Source organism: Tursiops truncatus, chromosome 8, assembly GCF_011762595.2.
Source record: "Tursiops truncatus isolate mTurTru1 chromosome 8, mTurTru1.mat.Y, whole genome shotgun sequence".
Classification (NCBI taxonomy): domain Eukaryota; kingdom Metazoa; phylum Chordata; class Mammalia; order Artiodactyla; family Delphinidae; genus Tursiops; species Tursiops truncatus.
The window spans coordinates 92731532-92754836 of NC_047041.1; the positions used below are offsets into that span (position 1 = coordinate 92731532).

Here is a 23305-nt window from a genome sequence, read left to right on the forward strand (position 1 = left end):
AACAGCAAAAGACAATCCAATTAGAACATGCGCAAAGGACAGGAGCAGTTATTTCACTGAAGAGTATATACAGATGGCGAAAAGCACGTGAAAAGATGTTTGACATCATTAACCATTAAAGATTAAAACTGGAATTACATACACCTATCAGAATGGCTAAAATTTTTTAAAAAATTGTCACACCACCAAACGCTGGTGAAGATGCAGAGAAACTGGATCTCTCATACATTACTGGTAGGAATGTAAACTGGTACAGCCACTCTGGAAAAACAGTTTGGGCCATTTCTTATAAAACTAAGCACGCAACTACCACACGACACAGCAGTTGCACTCGGGCATTTATTCCAGAGGCAGTAAAATTTCTGCCGACGCAAAAACCTGTATGCAAATGTTCGTAGAGCTTTGTTTGTAGTGCCAGGAAATGAATTAGCCCAGATATCCTTTAGGGGGCGAATGGTTAAACAAACTGGTCCATCCACACCATGGAATATTACTCAACAATGAAAAGGACCAAACTGTTGATATACAGAGCAATTTAGATGAATCTCTGGGGAATTATGCTGTGTGGGAAAAAGCTAATCCCGAAAGGTTACGTATTGTATGATTCCACTGATACATAGCCTTCTTGAAATTACGAAATTGTAGAAATAGAGAACAGATTAGCAGTTGTCAGAAGGTACCTGGATGGGGAGGGTCTATAAAAGGTCAGCAGGAGGGACCCTCATGCTGATGGAAATGCTCTGAAGCTTGACTGTGTCAGTGTGAGTATCATGTTGTTACGTCACACTATAGTTTTGCAAGATGTTACCATTGGGAGGAACTGGGTAAAGAGTACACAGGCTCCCTCTGCATTCTTTCTTACAACTACTTTTGAATCTACAGTTATCTCAAAATAAAATGTTTAGTTAAAAAATAGTGGGAGCTCAGAAAGTATCTAAGAGTTGAATGTGTAAATGAATTAATAAATAGGAACACCCAAATCTCTCCATCCCTAGACTGTGACTTAAGCTTGCTGTTGGGTTGCCTTTCTAGAACTTGATAGCAGGATCAATATTTTTTTAATAAATTTATTTATTTATTTATAGCTGCGTTGGGTCTTCATTGCTGCGTGCGGACCTTCTCTAGTTGCGGCGAGTGGGGGCTACTCTTCCTTGCAGTGCATGGGCTTCTCATTGTGGTGGCTTCTCTTGTTGCGGAACACAGGCTCTAGGCACGTGGGCTTCAGTAGTTGTGGCCCCCCCGGCTCTAGAGCGCAGGCTCAGCAGTTGTGGCGCACGGGCTTAGCAGGATTGCTCCGTGGCATGTGGGATCTTCCCAGACCAGGGCTCGAACCCATGTCCCCTGCATTGGCAGGCGGGTTCTTAACCACTGTGCCACCAGGGAAGTCCAGGGTTAATATTTTTAAGATAGGTGGAATCTCTGGATATTTAAAGAAATGTTATTGAGGGCATCATCTGTTTTTTGTCTTTTTTTGCATCATCTGTTTTGATAGTTTGGACTTTATTCTAGTTTTTGCCTTCTGTTGTAGGCCATCCCAAATCTTTTTTTTGAAGTAGATGGGATACAAATAAATAAGTGATTTAAAAAGAGTTCCTCTGCTTCTTGATTTTCCACCAAGAGCTTATGGAGTTTAAGCACACATATAGGGCACTCCGATTAATTAACTCATTAAAGAATCGTTTTGGAACCACATTTATGCTTCAGAGCCAGCCAGGATTGCAGTTTGTGGTCAATGCCATTTCCTCCCTTTGCACAGTAAGAAAACAAACCTGGCCAGTTCTGCAGTAGCATCTGTGAGTGACAGGGCAGAGCAGTGACGTGAAGTAAGAAGAGTGACTTCCTCCCTGCTGGGCAGAGCTGATATCTTTGGTCTCCAGTCAGTCAAATCAAGGCTCACCAAGATCAAGTTGAAATTTTGAAGGCTCAGTAATGGTTATTTATAAAAGCTGAAGTCTCCGTTTCCACCTCGTGAGGATTTAAAGGGAATAGCCATTTGCCTTATGATCACTATGCTTCTTTTAACTTCATTAAACAATCCCCTGGGACCAGACTTAGAAACAGTATCACCCCCACTGGAGTTGAGGTTATGGAAATAAAAATGATTTCACGTTTAGCGGGTCTTAAGGAGCACGAAATTAGAAAGCCCGTGACCTGATCCTGACCCATCTCTGCCTCCTCCCATCCCCTCAAACTCACGTCTCTCCTTCCCTTCTTTATTATCTCTCAGGAGATTCATTGCCTCATGAAAAATAGTAGTTGAGTTTAATCTTTTGTTCAGCTGCTTTTTGCTTGTCCTTCCTTCCCTGCCCCAGAGCCTCCCGGATTACAAGGTTCCAGTAGGCCCTCGGTGTCCTAAGTGGCGTCTCACTCGTTTGCCACACAGCTGATGAGACTTCCTTCTTTTAACGGTGTGAGCACGTGGCTTTCTCTGCTAAATGGAAACCACGTTCATGAAGAGCCTTCGGCTTTCAGAAGATGGATGCTGAGGGGAGCAAAAGGTTTTGTCGTTTTCCCCGCTGCCTCTCGCTCCCCCATCCTGTTCCCCACCTCGGTCATTCACATGTGTGTAGGACCCTTAACCATCTCTGCCAGCAACTGCACACAGCTGAGAACACTGACACTGAGTATGACTTTAAACCCCGTCATCTGACCTCTTTGTTTGACAAGTGAGGGCCTGAGTGTGGGGAGAGGCAGTGCTTTTTAGAATCAGGAGAGCGGGAAATCTCAGGACTTCGTGAGCAGAGGCTGGACGGGGAGTTAGGCATGACCTAGCAGTGTGACCTCTGGACAGCGCTTCTTGTCCAGCCTTCAGTTTTCCCATCTGTCCAGTGAGGGGACTGAACCAAATGATCTCCGCCTTCCAAGTGACCCCTGAGTCGGCGTGGGCAGCGGTCCGCAGCTCACACTGCCGGAGTGTGAGTCTCTTCTTAACCATCCACCGAAGGCCTGTGGTTCTGCCGTCTGGTGAGATGGCAGATGTCTTAGAGCCACCTCTTCAGTGGTGTCTTCCTAACAGTGGTACCCGCGAAAGGTTTAACGCACATGCTCCTCTACCAGCTGTGGCCAATCCTGGTCTGTCTCCCTACCTTCATCACGGCCCCAGGCCTGAAGAGAGGACTTGAGAGGAGTGGCAGTCATGTGCCCCAGCGCCAGGGCACTAACCTCCAGCCAGACTGGGGCAAACAGGATCGCTGCCAAAACCCCAGGAGCCTTCCCATGATGGGGCTTTTCCTGTCTGGCTAATTTTGAGCAGAACCCCACCTTGGGTTGGAAAGGTTTCTGGGGCAGACTGAAGTGATGTAACAGGTAAATCTTAATACATAATGCAGCGTGTACGTGTATTTGTCAAAACCAGTCAGCGTTAGGGCACTCCAGATGACAACGTTGGGCTCCCTTGCTCTAGATGCCCAGCGTTAGCATCTAATTGTGTCCCAGGCATGGGTAAAAGCTCTTTGGCTTTTTGCAAAGCGCCCCCTTGACAAAAACTACCAACCACCCTTGTAATTAAAAGCATGAGCTGAAAATGGAGCCAATCAGTCCCTCCATTCCACTTCATTTCAGGAAATTCCAAATATAAAAGGTGAGCTTTGTTCCCAGAGGGCTGAGAGTGAATCCGATAACTGGCTTCTCTGTGGAAACCAGCTAGAAATTGGACCTCAGCCAGCTCCCCCTTTCCCATCTGGGCAGCACGCAAGACAGTCCTGACGGAAAGGACGGCCACTAATCCAAAGGTGTCTGCAAGCTGGGTTCCTCGCAACTCTGCCACGACTGACCCTCGCATGTGGCCACAGGGCTTGGGCTGGGTCATAGCGTTCTGTTCCACTTGGATGGTTAGGGATCAACAAAACCTAGGGGGCATGTGCAAGGAGAGAAACGAACCCTGGCCCAGTCTGGGTACCTTGCGTCCATGTTCTGCCCCCTCTCCACCACCCCCACACCCCCTTTTCCCTCACCACTTCTTAGTCCAGCTCTTGATTCATGAATCCTGATACATGTGGCATCCCTCTCACCCAGTAGCAATATCCCTGTGGGAACTATGCCTTTGAAAGTGTGATGACTGTAGCAGCCACTTCAGAGAGTTCCTTTCCTCCTGGAGCTAGCCCATGATCTCCTAATCGGACATCCCAGATGGGCGCCACCTGTTGTTTCACCTTCTCCCTCCCCCACCCCACCCCCAGTCTGTTTCCTGAATCTGACTGTGGTTAGCACACACCCTGAGTTTAATATGCGCTCTCTAAGCTGGCTTAGAATATAGTGCATTATCCTCTTTTCAGGAACATTTATTGGGTACCCGTATGGGTGTGGCATTTTAAACAAAGTGAAATAATGCAGGCCGGCAACTGATCACAGTTGCTGAATTAGTTTCCTTGGAAATAGGTCAGTGAGGAAGAAGATGTAAGAATTTAGGCCTAAAAGTTCATTAGAGGTCATTTAATCCAGCCCCTCCTTTTGCAGAGGGCAGAATGGAAGCAGGGCACCTTGAGTAGGTCTGGGGCACAACTCATCAGTGGCAGAGCCAGGCCTGGATATACGTTAACCTTGTCCCCAGTGTACTTTCTATAAGCAGTAATCAAGGCTGGCCGCTGTGCCTTTTAAAAAAAAGGTAGAAGCTCTTAGTTTCATCCTCTAGTAATGGGAAGCCGCAAAAGACCTCAGGAAGCTTAAAAAAGAAAAAAAAAAAGGGTAGATAGAAAACTGAAAATAGAGAAGTGAGCACAGCTGGGAGTCCAGAGAGGAGGATATTTCCATAATCCAGGTAAGAGGTGGTTGGGACCAAGATTATAAAAATTAGAAGGGAAGGAAATAGTTAGGATGGTATTAGGTTATTACAATTTCTGTTTGAATAGTGATGTAGAATAGGCCCCAAATGTAAGGACTCTTCAAATGATCGCTAAGCCCCTAACTGAGGCGTGGAGTTTGTTATAACAGACGTAGGCCTCTGTCTTAAAAGATGTGTGCAATTAAAAATAGATGAGGGCTTCCCTGGTGGCGCAGTGGTTGAGAGTCCACCTGCGGATGCAGGGGACACGGGTTCGTGCCCCGGTCCGGGAGGATCCCACGTGCCGCGGAGCGGCTGGGCCCGTGAGCCATGGCCGTTGAGCCTGCGCGTCTGGAGCCTGTGATCCGCAGCGGGAGGGGCCACAGCAGTGAGAGGTCCGCGTCCCGCAAAAAAAAAAAAAAAAAAATAGATGACACTATACATGGAGGACTTCAGTAGTATAGGCAAACAATTGAATGATGGCGTTGTGACTTGAACATAGCTCTGGGAGCACTGTTACTAGAACTATAGGGATATAATGTGAAGTTTCAAATTCCTGCACTACAGTATATAAAGGCATCTGTTAGTAATGACCAAAGGCTGACCCCGGAGCATTTCCCTGAAGTAAAAAGAAAAAAGTTGAATTAGAGTGGGAGATGGGTAGCGAGGAGGGAAGGGGAGGGGTCGAAGTCGAGTTCTTGCTCTTCTGGCTGGGAAAATGCTTTACTATATACATAATCGACTTCGTACTACACCGGGGCTCGGCTAGAGAAGGCCCATCCCCTTCTGCTGCACTCCGTTTTGATCCTGCAGTCAGCTGCAGAGTTATAGATGAAGTGACAAGGATGGTATCCTGATTGCATCCAGCTGCCTGGAGTAAGTCAAGGGCAGAGAGGCCCCGCCTGAGGAACAGCTCTCACTGAAGGCTCCAAAGGCATCTGAGATTCGGGACACCTCTGATGCTTTCAGAGCAGCGCAGTTCAGCGTTCTGTGACCCAGTGTTACCAAATTAAGTGTCTCTGGAGAGGAGTCTGGTAAGTGGCTTCAGCTAACAGGAAGAGGACTGAAATCTCAACAGCCTTTGACCCTAAAACTGATCCAGTGTTATTATTATTGCTGCAGATGGGGGCTTGAAAAGAACCCCTCGGGAAAGTGATTTGACCTTCCTTTGCGCGGATTAGAGAGCTGTGTTGACTCAAATACAGGGAGGGGGAATGCAGCTTCCATCCAGCAGAGGTGCCAACTGAACGGATGCCCCCATCCGCCCCCCCTCTCCTCCACCTTGCCCATCACTGGTGTTGAGTACAGTTACTTGCGCTTGGAGCCCTTCAGAAATCTCTTTAATTCCATTGAGATGGATTGGTGGTTGTGGTCCTGGTGTGACTTGAACAGGCAGGTGCTTGGTGCCAAGCAAAGGAACCTGGCTGTGCGCTTGGTGGGGTGTGTTCAGGCCCACAGGCCAGACAGAAGTTACGGCCCACAGCCTATGTTGTTGCTCTGGGCTCTATAAAACTGTAATAGTATCGTATTATTTTAATCTGCTGAAATACAAACCCCAGAGTAGAGAACACAGCAGCAGCATTAAACATCTGAGGAAATGTTTGACATGGATTCATTTGTCTACAGCTATTATGATGATGCCTGTGGCCGATTAACTCTGTTGGTTACAACGTGGTGTTAACGAGGCCAAGGTTGTGGGTTGGAGAGGCCTGTTAGGTGAGCTGGTTCCGCACGAAGGAAACCTCTTTTCACAGCTCCAGACCACGTTCAAGACCCTGGTCAGACAGCCCATGAAAGCATGTAGATGATCACAAGGCCTGGGCAAGAGAGTGTAATGACTCAGCAAATGTCCCTTTACCCGCTGCTGGAAAAGCAATTTAAAACATGTGCTTTAGTGATGGTGAGTTACTACTGTGATCTTCTCACACAAAGGCTATCACATTATTATGAATGGTAACTGGTGATCAGTACTGTTGCAGACTTCCTTTCTGAATTAAGAAGTATACTAGCTCTGGCTGCGAAGAAGAGAGGAAGGATCTTTGGTTCCCTTCTTTCACACTCAGCTTTCTGCCTGCCGAGATTTTGCCCCCCCCCCCCCCCCCCCCGCCGTGCATTCAACAAGTGTGCACGGAATGCTCTCATGTGCCGACCCTGTGCTTTGTGCGTGGGAGGCCGCAGTGAGTAAGACAGAGTCTCTGCCTCATGGAGCTTAAACTCTGTGGGAGGAAAAGGGATAGTGAGTAGACAGTAAATAACCAGTGCAATTTCAAGAAATGGAAGTTTGGTGAAGAAAAGCATGGGGTGAGGGGGCGTGATGAAGAATGGCTGGTTGGGGGACGGCGTTTACCTTGGATGGGAAGGTCTGGAAAGACCTCTCAGAGTAGGTGACATTTAAGCAGAGACCTGACTGATGAGCACGAACCAGCCTTTTGAAGAGCTGGGGGAACATTCCATCGAAGAAATAGCAGGTGCAGGGGGCTTGAGGTCTAGTCTACTCACAGTTAAAGAACAGGGAAGCCAGTGAATTGTGGGAGAATGTGGTACGAGAGAGATTGGAGAGTAGGAAGGCCGTTTAGAACATGCTAAGGAGTTTCGTTATTATTCTTAGTCAATAGGAAGCCATTTTTTGTTTTTTAAAGATTTTTGTGGGGAGGGGATGTTGTGGATTGAACATATCTAAAACAGGTATGTCGAAATCCTAACCCTTAGTAACCTTATTTGGAAATAGGGTCTTTTCAGAGGTAATTAAGTTAAAATGAGATCATTAGGGTAGGCCCTAACTCAGTTTGACTGGAATCTTTATAAAAAGGCGAAATTTGGGCACAGAGACACACAGAGAGGGAAGAAGACCATGTGAAGACAGAGGTTTGGAGCAACGCATCTACAGGCCAAGGAATGTCAGAGATTGACAGCCAACCCCCAGGTGCTGGGAAGAGGCAAGGAAGGCTCCTTCCCCTGGGTGCGATGGCCCTGCCAGCACCTTGATTTTGGATTTCTAGATTTCTAGCCACTCAGTTTGTGTTACTTTTTACAGTAGCCCTAGCAAACTAAAAAAGGGGGAGTATTAGTATACTGGCTCTGCCTTTGGGAAAGCAATGAAGCATCCTTCCTGGACTCAGTGACACTGGGGTGTTGGGTAAATATATAATGAAAAAATATATAATGAAAAAATATATAAATTAATAGGATGGAGCCCACTGATTGAATTACCCTGCATAGAATACCCCACTGTTCTTTTAAGAATGGTCCTTTTAGTGATGCTCTGTAAATGATGGTTTGGAGGGGCAAGAGTGGAAGCCAAGAAATAAGTTGGAAGTCTGTTACAGTAATCCAGTAACCTGCATTAATCTAGTAATGAGTAATGATGGTGGTTTGAGCTAGAGAGAGTGGTAGTAGAAATGGTAAGAGGGAGGCAGAAGTAAAGCCAGTAGGACTTGGTAATGGACTGGATGTGGGGAAAGAGGGAAAGGAAGGAATAAAGGCTGACTCTTAGCTTTTGGCTTGAGCAGTTGGATTAGATGACGTATTGAGATGGAAAAGGCTGAGAGAGAATGGCTTTTCTGAGGATATGGAATCAAGAGCTATGCTTTGGACATGTTAGGTTTGAGGTGCCTGTTGTTTATCCAGTTGAAGATATTAAGTAAGTAGTTGGTAGTCTCAGAAATGTTCCGGGCCAGACATACATTTAGAGGTCATCAGCGTAGAGACAGTATTTAGTGATTGAAACTAGATGTTACTTAGAGGAGAGAGTTGAAAGAAGAGAATGGGGGCCAGGAGTAGGCCCTCTGGAACTCTGCTGTTCAGAGGCCTGGTCAAGGATGAGGATTCGTGGTGCTGAGAAGCGGCACCAGGACAGCTGGTAAATTGTCAGTATTCACTAATGGTTAATGGTTTAAAGGTTAAACTAAGTTGTACGGAAATACATGGGGAGAGGTATTGGAAGTGCCCCACCCCTCATATACCAAATTCTGTTTAACAAAAGCTATATCTAAGAACCTTTCCAAATCTAAGAACCTTTCCATGTGCGGAAATCAAGTTTTTGTTTTCAGTTTGTTACAGATTATAGAATCAGACAAATTCTGTATACTTGAGGCTTCCAAAAGGTCATTAAAATGTCTTTGTGCTCCAGATAGATTTTTTTTTGTTTTTTAGAAACAGAGACTTTGTAAGTTTTCACAATGATCAAAATTTGTCATAAATCGGAGTTCCATTTAGTCTTCATTTGTGTGTTCATTAAGAGTGGAACCTGTTTCATTAATCACATGTTAAGAGATTACCTACCTTGGCCCAATTCAGGAAGCTATTATTCTACATTACTCGAAATTTCCAAGCAAGCACGGGGAAGTTTTGGAGGAAATTAGAATCACATCTATCTTTGAATATTGGCAGAAGAACTAGCATCTGTTGGATCAGATATCTTCAGAAGCCTAGTCTGCTCTTAGTATGTGAAGATTTGAATGTGGGGACTCTGTCGATACTGTTCAAAGAACTGAGCACTGTGCTTGGTTGTTGTCTGAACTGGGAGTTGATTGCTGATGTGTTTCTGTCCTCAGGTCTGGCGAGAATTTCCTGACCGGTTGGTGGGTTACCCAGGTCGCCTGCATCTCTGGGACCATGAGATGAGTAAGTGGAAGTATGAGTCTGAGTGGACCAATGAGGTGTCCATGGTGCTCACGGGGGCAGCTTTTTATCACAAGGTAAGTCGGGGGCAGACTTGGGGCAAGTGGGGCTGAGTTGACATACCAAGAGTATGATACTCGCTTTATTTGGCCCAACTTAATTTTCACGAGTTTTGGAAAAATGTTCTACTTTAGATGTTTTTTTCGAGTTTGCCTCTTTGATTTACTAATTCACACGTACAGACAGTTGTAAATATTCTCATTAGCCTGCTTTTTGCATGCATTATATTGTGAGCTTTTTTCTTATATCATTAACATTTCTTCATAAACAACTTCTTAACATAATTGCTAATATACCATTATGTTAATATTCCATAAATCATGTATAACTGTTTCTCTATCATTTAGGTTGTATCTAATTTTTGTATCTAATATATTATTTTGTATCTAATATATTTAGGTTGTATCTGATTTTTTTTGCTAGATAATGCTTTATATCAGATGCTTAAACAATGACCAGTATCCATTTTCATACCCGTTTGTACTTAGGATCATTATGATAGATTCCTAGAAGAAGAATTATGAACATTTGGGGGAGGTTTTGATATATATATATTTGTTGGTTGTTTTCAATATAGTTTGTGCCAATTTATATTCTTCCCAGCAAAATACAAAAGTATCTTACCATACCCTCCTTTGCATGAAAAACATTTTTAAAAAAATCAAACTTAGCTATTTTGATAAGTGAAAGTGGATCTTATTGATTTCACTTTGATTTGATAACTGTTGAGGTTGAAATTCCTTTTGTGTATATTTTAGCCTTTTGTATTTCTTCTCTTCGAATTGTCACTATGTTTTTGACTCTTTTTTTTATTAAAGGGAGAGATTGAAGGGTATGCATTGGACTTTAGAATATTCTGTTTGATGGTGGAGTGCTCCCTGGGAGTGTGTGGCTTAATTAAACAGTAATAACTTGTCAATTGTCAGCAGTGGCATAAGGAACTGATGTCAGGAAAAAGATCTGTGCAGCTCAGCACAATTAATTTGACTTCGCTGTATTTATATTGATTGCGTGTTGTTATCTCAGCACTGCTGCCCTCATATTTTTCAGGGCTCTAGATCCAGAAATGAGTTTTTGTTCTTAGCAAAGAATAAATAAATAAATAAGGTTTATAATTCTTGGGGTTTGTGGTAGACTGATAAATACCTTTTTTTAGCCCACACATTTCTGTACTATTTCATACGTATAGGTTATGTAGTTTCAGAATTGCCTCATTTTGTTTCACTTTAAAAAGGACATGTCTGCAGTGTCAATCCACCATTAATATATCTGTTTCTATCTGCAGTCTATAGAAAGAATATGGAAAACAGGGTTGAACATTGTGACTCGGGGGAAGGATTTAGTGAAGATCAGTATGTAGTGTGTTTCTGAACAATATTTATTAAACATATGATATATTAATCAGTCCAGAGGGCCTACATCTTACAAGGGCTTCACACCATACGGTACACACCTCTGTTTACTATAAGTGATTTTTTAAAGAATGACAGTGTTAAAGACACTTGGTCACCTGACCAAAAACCATTCTAATACTTCCTTTGCCCTTTCTGTTGATCCAGGCTTGTGACTAGTCTTACGAGAGAAAGCTTGTCCCCCTGCCATGGCTCAGTTGCCCTTTGTGTATCAACCGCAGGGAACTGCTGTTTGAATGTGTCTCCTTTTCTGTCTCACCTGGCAGTATTTTAACTACCTGTATACCTACAAGATGCCTGGGGACATCAAGAACTGGGTGGATGCTCACATGAACTGTGAAGATATTGCTATGAATTTCCTGGTGGCTAACGTCACGGGGAAAGCTGTGATCAAGGTAGGAGGCATCCTTGGCCGGCTCTGCCCCAACTTACTTTGCGATCTGGGGCATGCTTCTGGTTCTCTGAGTCTCAGAAGTTTTCATAACTATAAATGAAGCCTTGGAATAGATGAACTTTAAGCTCCCTTTTAGCTTTAAGATTCCATGATTGATGCTGTCATATTGTGAAATTGAAGCTAGGCTTTGATGATTTAAACATATGTTTTATACGTTTTTTTTCTTTTTGTTTTCACATCTTTATTGAAGTATAATTGCTTTACAATGTTGTGTTAGTTTCTGCTGTACAACAAAGTGAATCAGCTATATGTATACATGTATCCCCATATCTCCTCCTCTTGAGCCTCCCTCCCACCCTCCCTATCCCACCCCTCTAGGGGGTCACAAAGCATCGAGTTGATCTCCCTGTGCTATGCGGCTGCTTCCCACTAGCTATCTATTTTACATTTGGTACTGTATATATGTCAGTGCTACTCTCTCACTTCATCCCAGCTTCGCCTTCCCCTCTGGTGTCCTCAAGTCCGTTCTGTACGTCTGTGTCTTTATTCCTGCCCTGCTACTAGGTTCATCCGTATCATTTCTTTTAGATTCCATATATATGCATTAGCATCCGGTATTTTTTTTTCTCTTTCTGACTGACTTCACTAGGTATGACAGACTGTAGGTCCATCCACCTCACTACAAATAACTCAATTTCATTCCTTTCTATGGCTGAGTAATATTCCATTGTATATATGTGCCACATCATCTTTATCCATTCATCTGTCAATGAACATTTAGGTTGCTTCCATGTCCTGGCTATTGAAAATAGGGCTGCAATGAACATTGTGGTACCTGTACCTTTTTGAATTATGATTTACTCAGGGTATATGCCCAGTAGTGGGATTGCTATGTCATATGGTAGTTCTGTTTTCAGTTTTTTAAGGAGCCTCCATGCTGTTCTCCATAGTGGCTGTATCAATTTACATTCCCACCAACACTGCGGGAGGGTCCCCTTTTCTCCACACCCTCTCCAGCATTTACTGTTTCTAGATCTTTTGATGATGGCCATTCTGACTGGCATGAGGTGATACCTCATTGTGGTTTTGATTTGCATTTCACTGATGATTAGTGATGTTGAGCATCTTTTCATGTGTTTGTTGGCTGTCTGTATTTCTTCTTTGGAGGAATATCTATTTGGTCTTCTGCCCATTTTTGGATTGAGTTGTTTGTTTTTTTGATATTGAGCTGCATGAACTGCTTGTATATTTTGGAGATTAATCCTTTGTCTGTTGCTTTGTTTGCAAATATTTTCTTCCATTCTGAGGGATGTCTTTTCATCTTGTTTATGGTTTCCTTTGCTTTGCAAAAGATTTTAAGTTTCATTAGGTCCTATTTGTTTATTTTTGTTTTTATTTCCATTTCTCTAGGAGGTGGGTCAAAAAGGATCTTGCTGTGATTTATGTCATAGAGTGTTCTGCCTATTTTAATCCATTTTGAGGTTTTTTTTTTTTTGGTTGTGATGGGTCCTCGCCTCTGTGCGACGGCTTTCTCTAGTTGTGGCAAGCAGGGGCCACTTCATCGCAGTGCGTGGGCCTCCCACTATCGCGGCCTCTCCTGTTGCGGAACACAGGCTCCAGATGCGCAGGCCAGCAGTTGTGGCTCACGGGCCCCCAGCCGCTCTGCAGCATGTGGGATCTTCCCAGACCAGGGCTCGAACCCGTGTCCCCTGCACTAGCAGGCAGACTCTCAACCACTGTGCCACCAGGGAAGGCCCATTTTGAGTTTATTTTTGTGTATGGTGTTAGGGAGTGTTCTGATTTCATTCTTTTACATGTAGCTGTCCAGTTTTCCCAGCACCACTTATTGAAGAGGATGTCTTTTCTCCATTGTATATTCTTGCCCCCTTTGTCAAAGATAATGTGACCATATGTGCATGGGTTTGTCTCTGGGCTTTCTATCCTGTTCCATTGATCTATATTTCTGTTTTTGTGCCAGTACCATACTGTCTTGATTACTGTAGCTTTGTAGTATAGTCTGAATATACAATTTTTTTTTTTTTTTAGTTACAGTTTTTAACCTCCAGTATCAGAGATAAAGGCTGTGGTGGTCAATCTACAAATCATGTTTTTTAAAAAATATAATTTTATTCTCAAACGTGACTTGGAATCTAGTTCTTTTCGTTAAAGAATGCAGTTTACATCTTTCTTAAGGTAGCTGATTTTTTTTAATAGACGCTGAGAAGATAGCACACTTTGTACAATTGTAACTGTAGTTGTCCTAAACATTATTTTAAGATAGCGATTACCAGTTTGTAACAGTACCTTTCCTGTAACATATTAAAAGCTGAGATCACATGGGGATCTTTGTATGTGTAATAGATGTCTGTTCCTGAAATGTAGATCTTGCTCAAATCAGATCCCTAGGAATGCAGGGAGAGTACACTTCTGTGTAACAGTGGAATCATCTTGACCTTTCTTTCCTTCTGGATTAGAATTCCATATGTGAAAATGGGCAGTGCTTCTAGGCCAGATTCCTGTACTGGAAGCTTATGTTGGACGCATGGTATGGCATCCCCAAATGATTCCTCATGCTGTTAATTGATGAGACAAGCTAGGTTAAACCAAAGTGACTAAGGAAAGAGGAAAAGTCACTGTGTGTTCAGACTTGACCCAATCTTACCCTACCCCCCCAGCTCTCTAAATTACTCAGTGAACAGCTCACTGCAGGGAAAATTAAAGAATATAAATTGCAAAACTAGTTTTAAAGGAACTCCCCTTATTTCCAAATTTGCTTTTTTGTTTGTTTGTTTTTTGCGGTACATGGGCCTCTCACTGCTGTGGCCTCTCCCGTTGTGGAGCACAGGCTCCAGACACGCAGGCCCAGCGGCCATGGCTCACGGGCCCAGCCGCTCCACGGCATGTGGGATCTTCCCAGACCGGGGCACGAACCCGTATCCCCTGCATCGGCAGGCGGACTCCCAACCACTGCGCCACCAGGGAAGCCCCAAATTTGCTTTTTGACATGCTTCAAGATGTTCTTAGCTGTGCCTGCATACTCTGGACGGTAATTCCTCGGGTCTGTATGCTTCTTAGCCTGGTCTTAGTTATCTAGCTTTCTTCCCCTCCCATCCCTCTACTGGTTACTTATCTTCACTAGGTTAGGATAGCAGCCTCCCCTGAGTTTGCTAAAAAAAAAAATTAGAAGTTTAACGTATGGGAGGGTGGTGGGGAGAGTCAGGGAAAAGGATTCAGAGGGCAAAGGACCACTGGATTTTTCTCCCTGACTCAACGGGATTGCAAAATAACCTGGCATTTTCAAGAGCATGGTGCTGCTCATAGCATTTGCCATTAGCTGGAAGAAGGAGAACGAGCGCCTATTGGAACTAAGGTTACAATGAAAGTTATGGGAAGCTGTATTTCATCGCCCTTATGGCTGCAAGAACAAATGGTGTTTATACAAGGACCTTGGCAGTGAGAAAACAGTCATTAAACAGGAATTAAGGAGCTTGTCATCACCACTTCTTTCCAGTTACAGAAGGCAAAAGCCCTCCAAGCCTTTTTTATTGGGCCCTTGTGAGTTCTGCTGTTGGCCGAGCCAGACAGAACTGAATGGAGGAATAGTGAGGCATGTGTGTGTGCATGTGTGCCTGCAGTGGGAGTGGGCATCTCAGCGTATAGAACGGAAGTGTGCAGAGAGTGGTGTCACGAGCGTGATTTTATTGTCCTTGGCGCTGACAGCCAAGTATATTTTTGTGCTCTTCTGGCAGGTAACACCACGAAAGAAATTCAAGTGTCCTGAGTGCACAGCCATCGATGGGCTTTCGCTAGACCAGACACACATGGTGGAGAGGTGAGTGAGCCTCTAACCAGAAGTCTGCCCTAGTCTCTGATCCCCATTTCCTGCCTTGGGCCTGTTTATGGGACTTTGTTGCAGATATAAGGACAGCAGCTGGTAGCCATAGTCACCTCCTTTTGCACGTGGGAATTGGGTTAGTTCAAGCCCAGGTCACCCAAAGAATTAATTTGGAATGCTACTCACTCAATTTGTAATGGTTGGAAGGATCTTAAAAATATAGCCGGCCTTAAGCTCCGGAAGCCAGATTCTCCGTGTGGACTAGGCAGTTAACTATCCACAGTCATTCGAGTGGAAGCGAGTTAATTCCAAAGAAATACTGGATTGTTTTCCAGGGTGATAGCTCCATGTTACAGTGAAAGTTTGATTGGAAAGAATTAAACTAAACCCACTAGAGACAAATTACCTTTGCTGACACAACTGAAATACCTACCTACCAAGAACAGAATTGAAAGCACAGCTCTTTACATTACAGAGAGAGAAGCAGGGCAGCTCTGAGATACTCCCTTTATATTGATTCAGTCGGTCAGTAAGCACACCTCTGTGTGGGTGTGATACAGGGCCTTGCAGGTGAGTATAAAAGGAGTGGGAGAGGTCTGTCTTCCCTTAAGACCTTTATAATCTTAGAGTAGACCTAATAGTTCTCACTTGTATCCCAAAGGTCCCCAAGCTTCCAGTCTCCTGAATCAAACCGAATTCTTCCAAAAGGCAACCCTTACACAAGACAGCAGGCTCTGACAGCCAGTAACACTGTTGTCAAGGGACCAGCATGCATTCAGAGAATGTCATGAGAAAGGCATTAGAATGAGATATCTAGTTCAAGTTTCCACAGGTCCCATATGCATCTGCTTGCAGCATTCATTTCTGAAATCTATCAGCCACATCAAAGTCCTTCGAGCCTGGAGGATGGTTTTGTACAGCGAGTTGTTTCACTTGGCCTGGATTCTTCTATAATGTTTTACTCCTTCTTACTCTTACTTCTTACTCTTACTCTCTAAATAATCTCTTTATCTCTTTCATATATAAATATCTTACCCAAATGACATGACTTTTACCAACCATCAATATGAAATAACATATTATTGTGATTTTGGAAATATCTGTCACTGGTCCCAAGTATTACCCAGTCAAGGACAGTGACATCAACTGTCATAGCTCATTTGGAAGAGACCCCAGTTATAGTTCTATTAGAGCACATGAACTTGGTACTTAAACCTACCCCCATTCTGTGTTGGGAAGAATTTCATAGCATTAAGCAATTAGTTATTGATTGGACCGAGTTAAAATGGTGGGGTTATAGGGTCCAAGAAAGGAATTGTATGGAGAAAAGTTGACCTAATAATGGCCCTTAAAGTTCATGCTAAAGCTAAACAACTCCTCTGTAACACCACTGAGATCATAACAAATGCAGTGGGAAAGATTTAAGTTAGATATAATTATTATTAAACACTGAAGAAAGTAACTATGGGAAATGTGGAAGCTTCCTCGTGGGAAGAGGCTTTTGAAAATAGAATAGGCAACTGCCCAGATGTTGGTAGGCTCGATTTTATCAGAGTTTATAATTAACAATAACAGGTACACACACGTGTGTGTATATATATTTAATACGTGTGTGTGTGTGTGTGTGTGTAAAACTTAATCCAAAGCTATATGTGGTAAGAGTCATAAGGAAGGCTCAAAATGTCATACCTGATCGCAGGAAAGAGAAGTGACTTCTTGCTAGGTCAGTTATTAGGAATAATTTTGTAAGAGGTGGCACTTGAAGTGAGCCTTCAAAGGTCACTAGGATTCCAACCGATGCAACTCTGGGCAAGAAGAGGAGATCCTCGGCAGGGAAACTGGATGGTCCAAGGTACATTTGGCAAGCAGTCAAGATATCCAGTTTGGCAAGAACGTAGCATTGTGGCCCATTAGTGCCAAACTGCAGAGAGCCCTGGATGCCCAGTTAAGGAGCTGAGCTTTTTTCTCCAGGCTCTGGTAAGCCATAGAAGGTTTTTGAATAGGAAGTAGCTTGATCAAAGTGTTGTTTTGAGGCTGATTTGGAAGTGGTGCATAGAATGGAATGAAGGTGAAGAGACAGAAGAAAGAAGAACAGTTAGAAGGCTCGAACTAAATTGAGTGTGGGGAAGAAGGGATGAATTAAATTGCAAGGGATTTTTTTTCCCCCTAAAGGAGAAGAGCTGGCTCTTGATTTCCAACTGAATAGGTATGGGGAGGTTATGGAGAAGCAGTTGATCAAGACAGTCAGGAAGAATGGTAGTACCTTTAACAGTGTAAACAATATAATTAGGAGGGATGCCAGTTATGGGAGGGAAGGGGATGAATGTTGGACCTCACAGTATAACTAATGAGGCCAGGAGATTTAATCATGTGTGAAGTTGGAGAGCAATCAGGCGGGTGAGTTTTGGGTCTTGCCCTCTGTCTATGCAGGTGTAGATACAGGGCAAGCAGTTGGAAATATGGAACTAGAACTTTAGAAAAAAGATTAAAACAAAGGTGGAGATCTGGAAGACATCTGTCCAGAGATGGCGGCTGACTGAAGAAAAGCCAAGGGCAGAATCTTGAGAAATTCGGACACTTAGGAGACAGAAAGAGTAACTGAAAAGAGAGAAGCAGCCACTGGCGAGGCCAGGAGAGAGCCAGTGTCTCCGGTGCTCGGCAGCAGGGAGGAGCAAGGAACATGCAGACTGGGAAGTGGTCTTGGAATTAAAACGGTCATTGGTGACTTTGGGAAAAATGATGTCATAGGTTGATGGGGCTAAAGAGTGTGAGCTAGTAGTGAGGAAGTAGAGTCAGTGAATGTAGGCTCCCCTTTTGAGAAATGTGATAGGGAACAGAAGGAAATCAATCTTGAAATTAATTAGAAACTGAGAGCAAAACTATTCGGATGAATGACTGAATTACTAAATAAGGCAGTTAGATGGGGAGGGAGGAAGACGTGATTTCAGCCCTGTTGGGTAGACCAAGAGATGGAGTGACAAGTGCTGAACTGTTCATTTGTTTTCTTTTTTTAAATAGTTGCCTTTGCAGAACCCACATTTTTGCACAAAAGAGTTAACCACTCTGCGTGTTATGACCTTGTGTTGAGATTTGTGGTTCAGTAAGCTTGTTTATCCTTATATTTGGGGTCTGGGGTCAGAAACCTCAGTCGTGGAGGAGAATGGCTTTTACTACCCAGCATCCATTTCCAGGACCTGCCGTTAGTTCTTTAAGAAGCAGAGGAATTTGTGACTGTTCATCTTGGCCAATAGCTTTACCCAGGTCAAGACGGTACAGCAGACAGACGGTGTTGGTTTAAGAAACAAACATTGTATTTTGATTCAGGCCAGTCTTTGTTCAGATTATGATTAGCCACTTATTAGCTGTCCAACTTGAGGAAATTGACTTACCTTATCCTGAATTTCCAACCTTTTCATTTCTTAAAATAGATATATTAACTATCTATCATGTTGCATTCAGGGGTTCAACAGATATTTACTGAGCATCTTTGTACCAAACAGTGTGTTATATGCTGGAGATGAAAGGAGTAATAATACATGAAAGCCTGTAGCGCGGGGCCTGGCGAGGTTAGTTCGCTTTCCAACTTCCCCAACGCTGATCCTGAAGGCTCCTGGTTACTTTAGGTAATTGTATGTGTTTGAAAGGAAAACTGAAAACGGTTAGTCCTTTCTCCCCCAGACACTTTCAGCGCTTTGGAGATAGACGTTGGCAGTTCTTAGCCTGTCTGTACTTGATTAGAAAACCAACCCAGGGGAACAGTTACTGACATGGTAGCTGGACCCCTGACAGAACAACTCAGGTGGGCCACCAGCGATCAGCCAAACTCTTAATCTACCCTAACCTGTCGCCCAGCCCAGATCCCCTGCGTGAAAATAAAGTAGGAAACACAGTCAACACCCGTCAGGAGAGCTAAGGACCTTTACCATTCAGCATGAGCAGCCATTTCTCCAGGGCAGGCTGTGTGGAGAGAGAAGGACTCACTAACCTGGGTTAGCCGGGGCAGCTGTCAACAAGTCGAGCTGGCCTGAGCCCCAGTGGCCTCTTGCCTGGGACCCGGCCCTGTTGGCAGTTACAGAGGAGACGTTGTCCTCAGTGCTCTCCAGGGGGCCCTAGAGCCCCTGTCCGCTGCCAAGAGCCATGATCCTTCTTTAGTACACGCTCGCTGGTGCCTCTGCTGGGCACGGCTGGGCTTTGCTGGCCAGCGTCTACAAGCAGAATAACTGGAAACTAGAAGAACTGCTACATGTTTATAGGCAGAACAACTGTCAAAAGTAAGACCTTGGGGAAAGCTGACTTAGTCTGCCACTGCCTTGACCTCATGATTTAAGGAGAGAAAGGCTGTTGTCCAGTGCTTGCTTCATACCATTTTGTTAAAACCCCTCGGTCTTTTCCCCAGTCTCCTGTCAATTTGGTACCTGGGACTACGACCTCCCGAGTCTCAAAAGACTGCCAACAGGAGGGAAACTCAGTGACCTGTGGGTTATTGTAGAGTCCGATAGAAAGAGCAAGGGCTCTGTTGCCAGCGCAAGACTGGGTTTGAAACCCAGCTCCACCACTTTCCAGCTCGGGGTCCTTGGGCAGTCCCTTAGCCTCTCTTAGCCTGAATTTCTCAAACCATAACAGGAAGCTACTATACGCCAATCCTTGGGCATACGGACGGGGATATTTAAAGGAACCATTGGGATCATGTATGTAAATTAGCTGGCACGTCATAGGTGCTCAACGGTTGTTAATTTCCAGCTCCTCCCTTTAGACCCTAGAATTATGTTAATAACTAAATGTGTATCATCTCATAATGAAGACTTTAGCCTCCGCAGCCAGAACACCTGGGTTTGGTTCTGCCTCTTACTAGTTACTTGGCCTGTGGTCCTGTCTCTTAGCCTCTCTGTCTTCCCAGTGTACAGTGGGAAGGATAGCAGACCTGCCTCACAGGGTTGTTGTGAGGGTGAAGTGAGTTACTGATACATGTCAAGCACTTGTAACACAGCCTGGAGCAGAGAATAAATGTTAATTGCTGTTGATTTGTGGTCATGGACACAGTGATCTTATTAGCTGGAAGAGCTCAAAATGAAATAGTAACACGTTTTGACCAAGAGAAGAAGCAAGAGAAAAGAATTGATAGTACCTGGCTTCTTTACTTATTGGTTTCTTGCTAAAGCTCAAAGGACTCAAGTAAAAGCTATTGATTAAAATAAGTTGAAACAAGGCTTACAGTATCTCTGAGGACAGAAGAGCCTTCTGGTCTGTGTCTTGGAATTCAGCCCCTACCTGGTAACCCGTTCTCAGGTGCCATGGGCCTGACTGAGGAGAGAGAATACTGACCTCTCTGAAATCCATCCTTGAGGGCCCTTTAGCTTCGAAAGTGGTTTTTACGGGCTTGATTTCCCCCTCGGGTCTGATGCTGAAGTGTCATTAGCCAGCTGTCACACTCCGCTGGCCTGATTGACCAGAACCATTTTCTGCCAGCGTGTCTGACCTGCTCCCCTCTGGAGCTGCTCACGAGGCTGGGGGCGGTGTCGGGGCATGGGGGGGCGGGAGGGGTGTGCTGAACTGCCTCCTCCCCCAGCAGTGCTAAGTTGCTTGTTGCTTTGTTGCTGCCGGTTCTAACACAGGAGTGGCTAAAATTGTGAAAGCTGTCCTGTGTGAACTTCAGCTTTCATGGAAGAGCTTATGGAAGTTGCCCCATAATTCCCAGAGGTTGCCACTCACAGGCCCACAGTAGATGTGGGTTGACTGACTGAAGTGTTTGTCCTTTGCAGTTGAGGTTCAGTGCCCCATTGCCTCCTTCCGCCTTCCATCGCTCCATGTGTACGATCTTCCCTTCTCCCTTTTAAACTTGAGTGGGCTGAAGCTCAGATCCAAGTGCCTTTTGCCTTTCCCCCCTTCGTCTTCTCTTCAGCTGGCAGGGATGGGGTTAAGGATTGTTGGCAGCTAATCCACCTTGGTTTGAGGCCCGCTTCTACGGAGCTGGAAGAATGACTGGAATTTGAGGGGGAGGGGAAAAGATATTCTGACCTCTGCAGGCCCCTGGCCTCCAAACAGCATCCCTGGTTCCCTTTCTCCCGCGGAACGAGTAGTTGAAGTACCCCCGGATCACGTCCTTTATCCACACCCTCCCAACCATGTTAAGAACCTGGGAGCGTGCTGGGGGTCCTTGCATTTCTCTTGTAGATGTTGAAGACTATGCATTGATATTTTGCTCTCATTTCTCAGCCTCTTGAACGGTTTCTCTCTTCCCCACCCCCTGTCCCTCTCCTCTGCTCCACTGCCCTCCCCAAACCCCACAGGTCTGAGTGCATCAACAAGTTTGCTTCTGTCTTTGGGACAATGCCTCTTAAGGTGGTGGAGCACCGAGCCGACCCCGTCCTGTACAAGGACGACTTTCCTGAGAAACTGAAGAGCTTCCCCAACATCGGCAGCTTATGAAATGTGCTGCTGGTGGAGGTCTGAACACTAATCCCGGGCGGAGGAAGAGAACACGTCCCCCCAGCGCTCTGATGCCCAGATTCCAGAGTGGGAGATTGGCACATCCCTGCCCAGCCTGCTTACCCGAGAGCAAGAGCCCAGGGAGGACATCTGAGTACCTCGTGCAACCTCTGATGCTCTCGATGAGTTCTCTCTGAAAACTCCAGATGGAAGCCTTGGGCAGGCTCCAGGGGTAAGGCCAGCTCAGGCGTCCTTTGTTTGTAGCTCAATACAAGGTCTAAGAGGAAACTTCACTGGCTGTAAGACAGCTGAGAAACCTCCAGCCCATTTCAGATTTGGGGAATCAGGTAAGAGCTACCTGTTTCTCACTTTTCATTACTTCAGATCAGTGAGTTCTTCAGAGGAGAAGCCATGCCCAGAATTTGGTGCAAAATGCAAACATCTTAGTGGCATTTGATGCCTTGGGACAATGGGGCACTGGCCTCGTCCAGAGAAGAGCACCGGCTGCCGAGATGGGACCTATAAGTTCCATGAACTGTCTCTCTTTGGTTTGGCTTTTTGATATGATTAAAATTATTTTTTATTCCATTTCCTACTATGTCTTAAATATTGGTTATGGAACTCTGTTTCTTTTTGTGTGTATTTAACTCTATCTTCTGGCCTCAACTCCAGTCTCCTCCTCATGTCTGGGAAGATACGTAGCCAGGAGGAGTGTCCAGTGCCATGTACATCCAGCAGAGGAAGAGCCCCAGACTACAAACACTCTTAGAGGAGATGTGTCCCCAAACCTCCAAAGGAATCTGCATGCTTCCTGATGAGATCTAGATATTCTCCAGGAAAAACAGAAGGCCTCTCATAGCCAGACACTGAGTCGCTCTGCCGGTACCATGTTGTAAAAGTTGAGGCAGTTGTGACCCTCACCCCAAGGGGATGCCAAAATTTCCCTCATTCTCTTGGTATAAACCTAACATTAGCCAGAGAGGTTCTGGCTAACGTTAAATGCTGCTATAACAACTGTTTTGCAATAGTTGCTGGTGTATTTAAATCATTACATTTCAGCATTTAGTAATACTGCACATGTGTGAATTATACCTCTTTAAGCCCAGTTGATGGACAAATCTACGCTGGCAAATGTTAGACGTTATGGATTCGAAACAGATTTATCTGTGGCTCTGATATTAAAATTAGCCACAGTTTGGGCTTTAGCCATAACATATGTCCCCAGAACACAAAATACATAATAATTTGCTTGGAATATGGGTATAATTACTGAAACCTAGTTGTGTGCCAGTCCAAGTCACTAAACCACCACGCATTGTTCCGTCGAGTGACATGAAGGTGAGCTGTTCTCCTGCTGTAGTTTTCGAACTTGCAGTTTTAACGAGTCACTTCAACTGTGCTCTCATAGACTTTGAGAGGCCAAAGAAAACTTTCAGAAGTAGCGAAATTGAGAGTGGAAATCTTGAGAGTCTCATCTTTCATATTAAGGAGCGGTAGAATCACGGACTGTTATAGGTGGAAGGGATGAGATAGCATCTCCAGGTCATTCATTTTGCAGACGCAAACACTGGAGTTGTGATTTATTCGTGTATTGCAGCTGCAAACACACGTGCTTAAATCAATACTAATGATTTGAATAATTAGTTTCTAGTCAGCAGGGGATATGAGAAGGCATTTTGGCCTCCTATTCATAGTACTGGAGCTGGGATGATAGAAACCAAGAGGAAGGGTTTTCTCTTGTACACCCAGATACTGGTAGCTGACACAGTGAGTACCTCTGACCTTTCTAGGGGTTCTGT

The 23305-nt window shown here is 44.5% G+C and overlaps 1 protein-coding gene across 3 annotated transcripts in view; it reads left to right on the top strand.

The window, feature by feature from the left end:
• EXT2 (exostosin glycosyltransferase 2) overlaps window positions 1-22094 on the top strand; it is a 119939-nt gene extending 97845 nt beyond the window's left edge. For 2 of the 3 annotated variants that reach the window (XM_019948020.3, XM_033860490.2), the window contains 4 exons: window positions 9313-9456; window positions 11118-11246; window positions 14995-15077; window positions 21368-22094. In XM_019948020.3, the coding sequence (XP_019803579.1) occupies window positions 9313-9456; window positions 11118-11246; window positions 14995-15077; window positions 21368-21506 (495 nt within the window). In that variant the 3' untranslated portion in view covers window positions 21507-22094. The remainder of the gene's footprint in view (window positions 1-9312; window positions 9457-11117; window positions 11247-14994; window positions 15078-21367) is intronic. The other variant, XM_073808797.1, reaches the window with a different exon arrangement.
• Window positions 22095-23305: the final 1211 nt, after the last annotated feature.